We start from the raw sequence: 14848 nt of genomic DNA, 5'->3' as shown, positions 1-14848 counted from the left end.
CAAAGAAAATCAAAATGTTTGTTGTTTTGGATGACTTATAACTCTTGTTGAACACAAGCACTTTCAGGGAAGCATAACAGGCGCAGCCTCCAAAGCAAACAGCACAGTCCCGGTGACAGCGCGGGGCACAAAAAGCGCATTGTCTTGCGGGCTACCCCTTTTCTTCTGCTGCTGGATGGGGGCCTGCCTCGCAGGGGACGGCCGCGATGCCATTTCACTTTTGAACTATTGTTTTTGAGTTATGCCATGTGGTCAAAGGGAGCGAGGAGGAGAAGGAGGAGGTGGAGAAGGAGGGGGGGGGGGGCTGTTTCCAGGCTTTCCTAAGACAAAACGGGAGTTGCCTTTTCATGGAAATCCCCCTGCGATCCTTGAGAAAACGGAGTTTAAATGTCACCTCCGCCTTTCTAATGGGCAACAGGGCTGGAGGCGACCCTTCAAAGCGCCTGGGTGATGAACGACCCTTATTAAATATGGGGTCGGGGCCGCTGCTGCTGGGAAAGCCCTGCAGCCGGGCCGGCGCGCGGGAGAGCGCCCCTCGCTGGAGGGCCCGGGAGGAGCCGCTCCGCCCTCTGCCTCTGGGCTAAGGCCCAGGCGGCCGGGGTCCCACACCCAGACCAGGGTGTCGGGGTGGGGGTGGAGAGCCCGGATGAGGTGTGTGTGTGTGGGGGGGCCGGTTGTAATACAACTTCTTATCTGCCGCCCTACACGCCAGTGCGCGCCCCCCCCCCACCACCACCCCCTAACCCCATTCCTAGAGATTCGGCGTGAAAGGCCAGAGCGTTCCCCCCTGACTTCTTTTTGTCCGCGGCCGAGTGGCGTCTGCAAGTCTGAGCTGCGAAGTTACTGATCTGCAGGCCGCGTGTGAAGGCAGCCCATGTAAGTGGTTCCTCCGGGCGCCCCGGCAAAGGAGAACAAATCGCTGACAAAGGCGGGCGCTTTTCGATTCAGCGGCGTCGTTAGGGCAACCCCGAAGTATTCCTCCCATAATAAGTTCCACTTCAAAGGGCTTCTCATTCAGCCGGCGACTTGCCTCGCACTTTTTATTAAGTCCGGGCTTTTTCACTCGGAGGAATCATCTGTTTGGTTATTTTTCATCGTGTTTATTTTTCACCATTCACCCAGTACTTGTATTAAATAAACAAAGAACAATCGCTTTCCAAATAAAAAGTACTTAGGTGGGAAGAAGAAGGAAGAGAGGAACTGGGGCTCTGGTTCTCCTTGCTCTCTCCTCCCCTTCTCCAACATCACCCACCCCCCACCCTCCCTCGGCTTTCTCTCCTTCTCTGTCTGCTCATTCTTTCTCTTTTCTCTCAAGCTAGGAGATGCTAGGGGAGGGGAGGGGGAGAGATTCCTAGCAAAAAAAAAAAAAAAAAAAAAAAAAAAAAAAAAAAAGGAAGGGAAACACATAGATGTCACTTATATTCTAGGTGTTCTATTACATGTAAAATACGTATTTCTGATGAGGTGGAAATTGACTGAGCTAACTTGGCATGAAAGTAAAGGTCACCGCAACTGTATCTTAATAGAGTGTCTCGAATCGCTGTGGACCCTCTGCCAGCGACTGCCCTGGCCCTGTCCATTGCCATAGCAATCCTGATGCTCTGTGGATGTACCATAAAAAGCAGTGGTTTGAATTTCAAAGAACATGCCTTTGAACTTCTCCCTGCCTGATTAGGCACTGGCTTCGCGTGTGAATGCATGTACTCGTGAGTGTCTGTGGCGTGGGCGTGTGTGTAAGTTTCTGTGAGTTTTTGTTCAAGGAGGGGAAGTGTGGGGGGGGCAGGGCTTAGGGTTTTTCACTGTGGGCCTCCTTAGCCAGCCCACTCGTCCTGGAAGAATGGCTTTCGGTAGCCATGTGTCTGTTTTAGTAGAGAAGGGATGAATGGGCAAGCCAGTAGTATAACATGATAGGCTGGAAGTATTCATAAGTGCCAGGATTGTGTGGTTTCTCTTGTGTACAGTTTTCCTTTCCTCTGACTCAAGGTGATCACTGGAGAAGCCAGACTGGCTCCCCTTCCCTTTTCCCCAAAGTGTAGTTCTGGGATTTAAAAAAAAAAAAAAAATTCAGGTGAACATCTCTGGTGAACATCTCTTGTACCATTTTATGAAGAGATAATAGGTGGTAGGTCATAGGTAAGTGGAGAGAGAGAGAGAGAGAGAGAGAGAGAGAGAGAGAGAGAGAGAGAGAGAGAGAGAGAGAGAGAAGCTTTCCACAAAATGCAAGATATAAATGACAAGACTGCAAGTGATACAAATATTTGACATCTACCATAGTTGGGCCTAGATTTCAAGGAGTTTCAGCCTCCTCTTTTCCTGTCCCCAGGGCTATCCCTCCTGTGTGGCCATCTCCAACTTCTTAAAAGAATACCATTCCCACCCCCAGCTTTTTTCCAGTACTTCCGATCTAATAGCATTATTCCCTTTACCAAAGACCATCCCAAATGGGGAAAATATATACATAAACTACAAACAGGATGTGTTTAAAGATCCTTCTAGCCTGGAAAACAAAGATAGATGATTTAAACAGTGTTTGCGAGGGCCACGCTTTGCCGAGGAAAGATGAAGTCTTTGATGATAGCCAACTTAGTGTCAATAAGTGGCTTTCTTTGAGACATATTCAGATGGGAACGTCTTGCTTGCCAATTGCCATAGAAATCTTAACACACCATGAAGATTGTCCAAGCGCCAAGCCTTCCGTTCTGGACTAAATTACTTTGAAGTGGCGCAGGACGAGCAGTGGTCAATTTTAACTCTATAGACTGGACAGAGGACGCCGGGAGTGGGAGATTGTGCGTTTTAAAGCAGAAAATAAGAAGGGGAAACTTGTTTTAGACACTCCATACAAGGTTCTGCTCTTGTCAGATCTTTTATCTTTTATATTTCCCATGAATGATTCATGTCTTGGTGGCTTTGTGTCACCCTTCTTTTCACAAGAAACTTCATTAGAGAGCTATAAGTTTTCCCATTGATTGGGGCCCTCATGTATGAGTTTTTCTCCTACGTGTGCTGGTTATTGTTATCTGGCTTAAAACAACTCTTTGCAACCTGTTTCACCTTTACTACGTTTAATAAACCTGACTTTTCAAAATCACTATAACCTCTTGGAGAACTGCTTACTGACATTATTACCAATTGCTTTTAATTATTTGCCTTTTATTGGTTTTGTATCAGCTAACATTAGCAGGCAAACATTCGGCCTTGCTCATGTAGCTAACCAGTTACATTAGTTTAAGGCACTTGGATATTTTGTTACATAAATGTAATTTCTCCTTGACACCTGCGTCACCATGCTGTTACTTATATCCTCTCAACTTCCAAATAAACTATGATATAATTGGATTCTGCCCCCCCCCTCCCCATTACCTGATGCCCACTACTCAACTTCTTTCAAGATCCATCTCGGCTCCTGATTTTGCTTGTGTATCTGCAAGCCTCTGCCCCTCCCTCCATCTTCTCCTCATTTCTTTTGACATTTACTTTAGAGGCTAGGCACAAAAAAAAAAAAAAAGAAAAAAGTTAAAATTCACTTCTTGCCGGGACCGGTTTGGCTCAGTGGATAGAGCGTAGGCCTGCGGACTGAAAGGTCCCGGGTTCGATTCCGGGCAAGGGCATGTACCTTGGTTGTGGGCACATCCCCAGTGGGGGGTGTGCAGGAGGCAGCTGGTCGGTGTTTCTCTCTCATTGACGTTTCTAACTCTCTGTCCCTCTCAATTCCTCTCTGTGTAAAATCAATAAAATATATTTAATAATAATAATAATAAAATTCACTTCTTACTGATTAGGATCACAAGAGATATTAATTTTAACAAATGAATGCAGTAACCCCTAAGATTTATGCTAGTGTTAGGTGCAACCTGCAGGGTTTAGTCTTCATGGATATATTGCATTTTCTAGATTGGATTCTAAGTTAAACCAAGCTGTAAAAATATTTTATTGCTTGGGGAGAGGCTATGAAATAAAGAGGTCAAGGAAAGAGAACCTAATGTTCATTATGTCAGCAACCTGTTGTTTGGAAGAGAATGGCAGAAATAACCCATTATGAAAAACATGAACAATACATAGGAAGAATACCTTTATTAAAATTTTACTCCATAATCATCCTTGCTTTCTATTGAAGGTACACATTTGAAGTTTTTCATTTTAGGTGTATCAGGAACCAATAAATCTGTGGCAGAGTTAACCTATGCATGGCAAAATACATAAAATACATATTCTTTTGTTTCATAATAAATAAACCTGTAGCATAATAAAGAATAGTGCAAACTACCATTGAAAAAGTTGTATAAATAAAACAACTCATGACAAATCAGAATTATTTTGTTCTAATAAGTTTACAATACATAAATTATCCCCCCAAAATTCATACCTTCTTTTGTCTATTTGAAAGAGATTTGAAAGTGAATAGGAAAATCAAATAAACTTTTCAATGTAGACTCATTTTATATCAAGTTTTATGATCTTCTTTATAAAGGAGGGTCTGCATGTTTAATATTCACCATAACAATTTGAAGACAACATTGAAAGGCTTTCAAAGTGACAGCACCATGCACTGTACTAGTAATATAATATATCTATAAACTATATATAAATCTCAACACAATGCAAAAAAGACATGCAGGAAGAGTCCTGGTTTCACATTACGTTGTTCATTCAAGTAAGTTTAAAAATATATGCTTCCATTTTCTCGCCTTTTTTTTTTTTTTTTTTAAATAAACCATGGATCATAAACAACAATCTTTCACCAAAATGTATAATATAATTCTTTGGTGTGCTTTGAACTCTTCCAGGAAAGAAAGAAAAAAAAAGGGGGGGGGGGATGTCTGAAAATAAATTAATTCAGCTGTACAAATAGTGTTCCCATACAGGTTATTAACAATGATAAGACTACAACCACTCACAGTACACGAAACAAGTTTCTACAAACCCTGGGGAGGGGTGTCTTCAGGGTCTCCGAGGATAAATTAGTGCTCCTTAGTATATTTGTATGATGTTTCTGATGGACTACATTTTGCACACAAGATGTGTTGTACCAACCGAAAATAAATTGACTAAGAGTTATTGTCCTAGGTCCTTGACCTTTTCTATCCTAGCTTGACAGCTCTGGCAAGGTCACACATTCATCAATGTTTGGTGGTAACTATAAACCTTTTAAAAAATTTTAATATGTATAGCAACTCCCTCCCCTCTTTTAATGTAAATCATACACTTCGGCACACTGTCATTTTCAAATGGGGTAGAGTTCTGTGTGCTCAGTGCGCAGGTGGGAGAAAATGCATTAAAATGCACTTTCGGGCATCGAAAAATAAAGGCTTCTTAAAAGGTTAATACAAGAGTATAAAAGAGGAGTTGGCCTATTTTAAAAACAACAGCTTTCAAAAAAATAGGCATGCTGCCAACTTCACACCTCCCTAGCAGTGCCTGTTAATTCTGGCATCCCAAAGAACTTACGATCTAAAACACGATTTTCTTATGACACAAGAAGTTTGAACATAGTCAAGAGGCAGCATCTGAGATCTCAGTTTAAAAAAAAAAAAAAAAAAATCAGGAAAAAGAAAGCACTTGAATTTCTTCTATTTTATAAAAGAGCAGTTTCACAGTTGTTTTTTCCAGCAGCTTTTTCTCTTATCTCCACGTTTGCTTGAACAATCACAGTAGCACAATATATGGAAATGTAGTAAGGTTGCTGCATTTTTTTTTTTTTAAATCATACAACCAGGGGACTGAATAATCCTGTGTAAAAACAGTGTTTAGATGTAATAATAAAAGCGGAAATGGAAATCAAATGATCAGCAATAAAAAGTGGAAATGGAAAATGACAAATAATAAGACTTAAAAGGTTTTTACAAATATTTTTGGACACCGGTACAATCTAAGGGTCCCAAGATCTGTTGGCAATGCAGCAAGTATGTGGTTTACAATCAAGAGGCCTTTGCAGAATGAGGGCCCAAGAAGGAGGCTGAGAGGCTCTGAAGAAGCCCAGGTTATGGTACCAAAGGCATTTGCAAGGCACTCTAGGAAATGCAGAGGGCCTTGTTGCTCTGTGGAGTTCTGACTTATTGTTCTTTCTCATATATATTTTATTGGCAGTGTGTATCTTGATCAATTACTCTTTCATTTTTCTTGATACAATTTGCTCCCAGCCCTGTCCCCCTGCAACGTGTAAAGTCCAGCTTGGTTGTTTTTTGTTTTCTAGGAGGGGGGTGGGGGGGGGTGGGGGAGAATGCCCAAATATCTTAATTAAATTAATTAAATGTACAAACACCATAGGGTTTCATACCAAATAAATAGGGCTAATTAGACCCGGTGGCAAGTCTGAGTCACAGATTTTCCCAGGCTCAGCATTGTCTCAGGTTAGGAGATAGTCCAAGAACTCCCATTTGCTATTTTTACTTGTTATCATTTATTCATACATCCTAATGTATCGTCCGCACAACTTCAGAGGTCCCGTACATGTCCTCCTCCTCAGACTCGGAGGTGGTTCCGTTGCTGGAAGGTGTGTGGAGGTGGCTGGGGGCCCCGCTGGCCTGGCAGACGTACCACTCGTTGAGGTTGGTCACCTGAGGGGAGAGAGTGCTAGAGCGACTCCTTGTTGGGTCCAGCACGGGGGACAGGGGGGCGCCCAGGGGGGTCCCCACGGACGAGTAGCCCAGGGCTCCCGGAGAAGGCGGTGGAGACTTGCAGTGAATCTTCATGTGCTTCCTCAGGGAGCTCGGGTGGGTGTAGGACTTGTCACAGCCTCGGATCTTGCAGTAGTAGGGCTTGTCGCTGGTGTGGACATGGGAGTGTTTCTTTCTGTCACTGCTGTTGGCGAACTTCCTGTCGCAGCCGTCAAATTCACATTTGAAAGGCTTTTCCCCTGCAACAAAACATGGGGAAGGTTAACAACTGCTCTTCCTAGACCTCTCATACCTAAGAGAGAAATCTTGGAGCAGAAATGAGGATGCATTTTTCCCGTCCTCTAGAAGACCAACTCCCAGCCTAATGCCCATGTTCCAGGACGCGACAGGGAAGGAATGCTTCAGGGAAGGGGTGCTGACCGCTGGTCTGGAGGCTCTCTTTGGTCTGGACTTGTCAGATGCTAGATGTCAGCCCTGTGGCACCATGAGGGCCAGGGACAGAATGACTAGAACGTGGTCCAAGATGTAACACCGAAACCCAACTAGGACCTGAATCCCCATGTCCTCCTTCCCCTCAGGCCCTATACATGCAAAAATACCAGCAGCCCCGCCCCGCCTCTGTCAAGAGAAATGCTAATAAAATGATACTTTTAAGAATAATAGTATAAAAAAAAAATGAATACGTACACTAAAAGTACGTGGGGGTGTTATAATAAATTACGGCATTTTGTTTTAGAGTGTTCCCCAAGATTTCACTTCTGGGAAAGGAAATAAAACTAAATCCTGTTCCCTTCAGAAATAAAGGCACCTGTGAAACACACCATTCCACCACTGGGTTTTGATGAGCCTGGCACAGAAAGGGCCATGGGCCTCTTTCTTCTACCAGCTTTCCTCACAACTTGCAGGGCAGGTGAGAGCCTAGTGGAATAGAGCCCTAACAAACATTCATAAGAACACCAGCCTCTGCCTAAACTCGGTGTTTACCTGCTGCCATAAGTAAAATATGCCAATAGCTTTCTACCTTGTTTGATCGTTTTTTTTTGTTTGTTTTTTTTAAAGGGCTATTTACCAGTTTTTTGGCCCATCACCTTTTAAGCTGCTCTAACCTCCCAGGAACACAGGGGGAGGGGGGAATGCTCAATGAGACAAGAACTTCAGCCACGTCCCACCTTGGCATTAGAAAGCAAAAAAAAGAAGACAGCAGGTGACAGTATGAATTTCCCCTCTCACCTTAGTATGCATGAACTTGATGTACCTGAGTCCATAACTGAACAAATCACTTCATACATACTGCCTTATTAATATTTTCCTCATATTTAAAAAGCCAAGTTGGGTTTCTCCACATGTGAGCAGCTATTCTGATGAGAAACAGGTATGCCCTTTCCTTGGTTTTGATCAATTGCTTTTTCTCCTTAAAAACAACTAAGACAGTTTAGTGCGTAGAAGTTGTTGTGGGGAATTTTATTACCTTAACACAAATATCTCAGTGTAGTATTTACTGTTATTAATTTCGTCAATACCAGTATACGTTAGCACCACTAAAAGTATTCAGATGCCTGGAACATGAACTCATCCTACTTGGAAATAATGTCTGAGAATAAAATTAGATACTATTCAACTATACTTCCTACACTGACCCCCATAACAAGAGGAAAACAACATAACACAATGATAACCACAACCTTCAAAAAATTCTGTCAATGAGCTGCAACAAAAGAAATTAAACCATTTTTAAAAAAACCAAAACATTGGTTACTTGCCCTGATTTCTGTATTCTACTTTAAGTTGGAGATAATAACGTAGCATTCTTTAAAAAAATTATAACCAGCCTTTCTTCAATTATTGATAAATTCTAATGGAACTTTAGGGGGTTTTATTCACTGTATGCAAATGTGCAACGTTGTGTCTTAGACTCCTCATGTTTCTGTACACGCTGTGCCCTCCAGATCATGAAGCATAAATGGCCTGGGCATGGCTGGCACCAGCACTGCACGTGAAAGAGAAGCGATTGGACCCAGTCAAGGGGCGATATGGGGTGGAAAGGTGAAGATTAGGGGTGAAGAAATGGGGGAAACACGAAGGGGGAAGATGGTGGCAGAATTGCCTATGTTACTCCGGGGAACTAAGAGACAGTGAGCACATTCTCCCTAGCCAGAAAGGGGGAGGCCCCAGTGTTTACATTTCAGACTCTGACATGGAGGTCACGTCAGACCCCAAGGGCTTACAGAGCTTCAGAGAGTAAGGGGAGCTGTGTGTGGGTGACTCCCAGATCCTGTCAATCCTCCAGGGAGGACTCCAGCCTGGCCCAGAGGAAGGTCATAAATGCAACTGTGGGCACGCACGTGGGCCAGGAAACGGGCCTTCAGGAGTGGCCAGGGGATTATTCCTTTTGATCAATATGTTCCGGGATCACGGGTAGCCCCCCAAAAGAGAGAGTGGCATAGCGGGGAGGGAGTACCGATGGTCCCTCCCTGGGCACAATGTTCAATGACTAGGCGGCCCAGAGACCCCCAACGCCACCCCAACCAGTGCGGGGCCTACGCAGCCCCTGGAGTCCGGCATCCACGCAACCACGTAACGTGGAACCAGAAAAAGCGGCCATAGGGCCATAGGTACCCGCACACGCCCCCTCCATGGGGGTGGAGCGGGGGGGGGGGCGCTGGTCAGGAAGGGCGGGAGAGCAGGGACCCAGGCCAGCTGACCAGCCATCCATCTCCAGGGCCCTCCACTCTCCCGGCGTCCACTCCCCCTCCGAGGCCTGGGAAGGAGGGAAGGGCCGAGGCCGCAGGCAGCCCGGCTCGTAGGGGTTCCCTGTGGGGACCTCTGCGCCCCCTGTGTGCCCGCATTCAGGATCCCAGGCCCCGGCCCCGTGCACAGGGCCAGGCAGCAGGCCCCAGCTTTACGAGAGCCTCGGGGGAAGTTTTCCCTTTTGGAAACATCATCGCCACGGAGGACGGATCCGATTAGTAAAGAACCGGCCGGCACAGGGGGCTCCAGCCCATCCCCCGCAGAGCCACGCGGGGCCAGGCCGGTGCGGGCCCGGCTCCCCCCGCCGCTGGCCGGGCGGCCAGGCCAGAGCCCTGCGGCTGCCTCCTCGCCGCCGCCGCGCCGATAAATCAGCCAAGTAATTACTGAACGTAAACTCCAGTTCCCCAAGTGTCCTCCGAGGGCTAATCCCGCCCGTCCGTCCCCATAAATCCCGGCTGCGCTCCGCTCGCCAGCGCCTCCTCACCGCGCGCTCGTCTGTGCCAAGGAGCCTGCGACCCCCAAGGCGCCCCCTCTCCTTTCCCCTCCCCCAGGGCCCTGCGCCCCCAAAGTCAGGGCTTGGGGAGGGTCAGGAGGGGTCTCCGCGATGCCGGGGCTTCCCCCCTACATTCTAAGGCCGGGGGAGGCTTTGCAGCCTGCCCTGGACCTCTCCAACCAGAACCTCCTCTAAAAGGGCAGGCGCCGCCTTGTCCGGTAGCTCCAGGTCCTGTGGGATGGAAGTGTGATAGCAGTGTGTGTGTGTGTGTGTGAGCATGGGTGTGCAGGAAGCTGTGTAAGGGAGGAAGTGTGAGTGTTACCTGTGTGTAAGGTGAGTGTGCCAGGTCACACGAGGAAGGGAGGGGCGCAGGAGCGAGTGAGGTGTGTGGGGTTCTTTGTGTGATGTGTGTGCACGTGAAGGTGCATGTGTAGAGTGTGAGAAAGTGGGGCGAGTGTGTGTGTGTGTGTGTGTAGGGGGGTCTCCAGGGGACTCATTCCTTCAGTATTTCTGCGCCCCACTCCGGAGGGGGAGGAACACACCGAACTGGCCTGGTGGCCCAGACACCGCAGCCAACACCACGCGCCCCTTTCCCACGCAGGGCCTGCCGCCGGGTGGGGAGGAAAGAGCCTCCGGGGCGGCTCCGGCTCCATCCCTTCTCCCCCCATCGCCCTCCTCAGGACCCCGGGGCCGGCCGGGCGGGGGCTGGGCTGTCCAGGGCGCCTTGCTGTTCCGGCTGCTGCAGCTTCTGTCGGGGCGGCGGCGGCTGGGCGCGCGTGGCCGGTCGCGGCGGAGCGGCTGCGGGAGCGCCGGAGACTCCGCCATGTGGGCACCAGCGCGGGGCCTATGTGTGCTATCGGATTACTTATTCATAGAAAAAAAAAGGGGGGGGGGAGAAAGGGGGGGGAAAGTCACATGTCCGGGTTATACGTATGCGGAGAGAAGCAGCAGAAGGAGGGAAAAATGAAAGCGAGCAGAAGGAGGAGGAAGAGGAGGAGGCGGAGGAAGAGAAGCGGCGGCGGCGGCGGCGGCGGCGGCGCGGCCGGGCGCGGACACCCACCTGTATGAGTGCGCTTGTGGATCTTGAGGTTCTCGGAGCGCGCGAAGACCTTGCCGCAGCCCGGGAAGGGGCAGGGGAAGGGCTTCTCGCCCGTGTGCACGCGGATGTGGTTGATGAGCTTGTACTTGGCCTTGAAGGGCTTGCCCTCGCGCGGACAGTCCTCCCAGAAGCAGACGTGGCTGCTCTGCTCGGGGCCGCCCACGTGCTCCACGGTGACGTGGCTCACCAGCTCGTGCATGGTGCCGAACGTTTTGGAGCAGGGCTTGGCGCCGCCGGCCGGGGGCGGTGGCGGCGGCGGCGGGCCGGCCAGCTCCTCCGGGTCGATCCACTTGCAGATGAGCTCCTGCTTGATTGGCTGCCGCATGTAGCGCAGGAAGGCCCCGGCCGCCCCCGGCAGGTGGGGGTGGTGCGGGTGCGGGTGCTGCGCGGGCGCGGACGGCGGCGGCGGCGGCGGGGGCGGCGCGTGGTGCTGCAGGTGGTGAGGTCCCGGCCCGGTCGCCGCCGCGGCTGCAGCCGCTGCAGCTGCGGCCAAATTCAGGTTTAAGTTCACGGCTCCGTAGCCGTGCAGGGCGGCGGCTGCCGCGGCCGCCACCGCCCCGTAGTGCGCGTCGCCGGAGCGGGGCGCGAAGGGCGGCTCCGCGCGGCCGTACAGCTCGGCCGCCGCCGCCGCCGCCGCCGCCGCCAGGCCCAGGCGCATCTGGCCGTTGAGCGGGTGCGGGTGGCCGCCGCCGGGAGCGCCCGGCAGGTCGTGCAGCGCGGGGAAGAGCGCCGGGCCCCCGCCGCTGCCGCCGCCGCCGTCCGGGCCCGCGTAGGTGCCGCTGGCCGAGATGAACATGCCGGCCGAGGGGGGAGGCGGGGCCGGGTGCTGGGGGGAGCCGGCGCCGGGCCGCTGCTCCCCTCCGAGCGGGGCCCCGTGCATGGCCGCCGCCGCCGCCGCGGGGGCCGTGGCGGAGAGGTCCCTCCGGAGGACGACGTCCCTGCTGCGGCCTTTGCCGCTGCTGCCGCCGCCGCCACTGTTGGTGGTGGTGTAGCCCGAGAGGGCAGGAGGAGGAGGGGGAGGAGGGGGAGGGGAAGGGGGCGAAGGGGAGGGAGGAAGAGGAGGGGCCGGGGGCGGTGGCGCGGAGGGCAGCACGCTGCCGCCGCCGCCGGGGTGGGTGCCGGTGCCGGCTCCGGGGCGCGCCGCCGAGGCCGCGGGAGCCTCGGGCTGCGCCGGGGGCGCCTGGGAGGGAGGGCTGAGGCGGAGGGCGCTCGCCTGGGCCATGTGCTCGGGTCCGAGCGGAGTGATGGCCACGCCGAGGTCAGCGCCCGGGTCCCGAGGGCGGAGGTGCGCGGCGAGGGCGCGAAGTTGGGAGTGGGCGGGCGGGCCGGCCAGCGCGGGGAAGCCTGTCATAGTCTGGAGAGGCCTGTTGGCCTGAGCCGGTGCCAAGTCCGCTAATCTCAGCGCGGGCGGGTTCCTCTTGCTCAAAGGGGGCTCCATCAGAACCACACCATCAAACCCATAGGCCCTCCCTGGGGTGACTTTTTCCCCCCCCCTCTGCCCTCCTCCAAAAACATGGATACATATATGAGGGGCTCTTTAACTTCTTTTGTCCTGGTCTCCTAACTCTGCCCATTCCCGTCCCCACTCCGTCCTCCAGCGATTGGCAGAGTGAACACCACATCCGAGCTCGCACAGTGGGACCAAGATTTGGGAAATGGCACGGGTGGGATTGGAGAGGGCCGCGTGATTGGCAGCCGTCGCGGCTGCCCGATTGGCTCCCTTTCAGACCCTCGGCCCAGCGGGAGTCCTCCCCGCTGCTCCCGGCCGCCTCAGCTCTCGCTCGGCGCCCTCCCCCCTCCTCCCCCGGAGCCCCGCACCCCCTCCTCCCCGGGGACGGCCGAGTTGCACTTGCAGAAAGTTTGCGCCGGGCCTGCGCGCGCAGCGCCCCGCGTTTCCCAGACGCTCCCGGCGGAGAGCGCGCGCCGGCACGCGGCCGCAGGGCGAGTGGTGGCTGAGCGCTGGGGACCCCCGCGGGGGACAAAAGGCCGAGGTGGGGGGGCCGGAGGGGGGACTTCAAACCCTCCGCCTCACCGCGCGCAGAGCCCCTTCCAACATGCACACGCTTCCTCCTCCCCTGGAAGGGCCCCAGGCTACGCTGAAGAAAGAGGGCGATGAGAGGGTCGCCCGTCCTCCTGCTGGTAGAGATGATGCTGGAAACTTGTTTGGGAAGGACACCAGTCTGCCAAACGCTCACGCAGGGCTCACGGATGGGGAGACGGAATGAGGAAGGGTATTAAAATCCTATGGGTTGTAAAACAATCTGAGCAGTTTGGCTCCGCTATAAGCACCAAAGGAAGTCAAAATACATCTTTCCCCAAAGGTAACGTGTTACCTCAACTTTTTAGCTCATGGAGTCCTTTTTAATATGCTTCAAAGGAATTGGCTCGAAATATAATCTCACTGCTCACCGGATCTGGATCTGCCACTTCCAATTAAGGGGGGGGGGGGGCGGCGGGGGAGGAGGCGGGACCTGGGGCAGCGATTTTAACTTTTGCCTCTGGGAGATACAGTGGCAGGGCAGGCCAACAGCATCTCTCCAGAAGGAAGCAGCTAAGTAAATAATATCCTTTGAGCAGAATCTCTCCTTCCAGCCCAGAATGTACTCCACGTGTGTGCCTCAGTTTCTTCGAAAGACCCATGAATTAGAATTGATCCAAGAAAATAATTATTTTTAAATCAAGCAATGTCTTCATTATATATTTACTAATAATTGAATTGCCTTTTACCTTGCTATCAATTGTCTAATAATTGATAGCTGAACTAGCAAGCGAGATGTTTTATTTTAAAGCCATAAAAACTGGCTTTTTTAAAGAATGAAACCCATGTCTTTCAAGCGATTTGCCATCAAAGTAGTTTTAAAAGCGTTTCTGCATCACTTTTAGGCAGGGGTGGGGAGGGGGATTGTTGCATTCTCCCAAACTTTAGGGTTCTTACTGCCCAGAGTGTCACTTCAGCTTTTAAAAATAAAGCTATTAAAATGGTGTGATGTTTCAAGATGCTTAAGATTTAAAGTCAGAGGTTTTAATTTTCCTTTTGTAGCCCTGCATAATATTATTGTGGGGGGATGATAAATGATTTTTTTTTTCTTTTGGGATACAATGAAACATTATTAGTTTAATTCATTTTCACACAAAAATAGACTGCACAAAGCCATCCTCCAGGAGATGGCCCTGGGAAGAGGTAAGACATGTTTTCCAAAGCCCTGATTCCACAGCCCCATTTACATTGATGTGAACAATGTGTAACAGGAAACTTCCCTGTGAGCCCAGGAAATGTCATTTCTCTTTTATAGAACACAGACAAACAAGAAAAATACAATCAGATTTCAAATGTGTTGCTTTTCTTTAATTTTCGATGAAATTCAAATATGGGGGAATAAAAAAGGTTTGAGTGCAAACACAACAGAAATTTTAAAAAATAAGCAACCGTGACAAAATCCACATATGTATTTGGAGAGGACAAGATCTTTTACAATTTCGTTTGAAAGAATCAAAACCATCTCAAGCCATCCAGGCAAAGGTGGAGCAAAGCATCATGTCTGAGATTGTCGCCACAGTCTTCGTTATCTCTCAGAACATTTCAAGTGAGTTCCCTTTATTTGAATTCCTTGGCAGTGAACTCCAATACTTCCATAATGGCAGCTTTACGTTCAATTCTGCAGGTTATAAGTAAAAACAAAGCAAAAAGAATGAATAAAGAAGAAAATAACCACAACATAACCTTTAATATGGACTGTTGAGCATTTTTATTGTGCAATAAAATGAGTACCTCCACCCCCTTCAAAATAGCTTTTCCTCAAAATTATAACTGCTTTGTTTTATTGAATTGCTGAAATTTAATGGTTTAATGAGTGAAGGCATGAAGGAAAGGCTGTAAAAATGTGAATAATG

General features: G+C 50.1%; 2 protein-coding genes across 2 annotated transcripts in view; both read right to left on the bottom strand.

The window, feature by feature from the left end:
• The window catches only part of LOC311620708 (histone-lysine N-methyltransferase SETMAR-like), a 190090-nt gene that overhangs the window by 96831 nt on the left and 78411 nt on the right, over positions 1-14848 (bottom strand). The gene's annotated exons all lie outside the window — the stretch shown is intronic.
• Positions 4058-13376, bottom strand: ZIC5 (Zic family member 5). The gene is made up of 2 exons (XM_084877130.1): positions 10919-13376; positions 4058-6856 (listed from the first exon to the last, which is right to left on the bottom strand). Exons 1-2 carry the CDS (start codon positions 12393-12395, stop codon positions 6414-6416), a joined length of 1920 nt encoding a protein of 639 aa, XP_084733256.1. The 5' UTR covers positions 12396-13376; the 3' UTR covers positions 4058-6413.

This window comes from Pipistrellus hanaki (genome assembly GCF_964339955.1).
Source record: "Pipistrellus hanaki genome assembly, chromosome: 3".
Lineage (NCBI taxonomy): Eukaryota > Metazoa > Chordata > Mammalia > Chiroptera > Vespertilionidae > Pipistrellus > Pipistrellus hanaki.
This window is presented reverse-complemented; position numbering and strand designations above follow the sequence as displayed.

Bases quoted from the DNA above. Each gene is read 5' to 3' on its own strand.
- ZIC5 (XM_084877130.1), bottom strand. From the start codon at position 12,395: ATGGAGCCCCCTTTGAGCAAGAGGAACCCGCCCGCGCTGAGATTAGCG. The intron at 6,857-10,918 runs GTGGGTGTCCGC...GTTTTGTTGCAG, and splicing joins CCACAAGCGCACTCATACAG to GGGAAAAGCCTTTCAAATGT.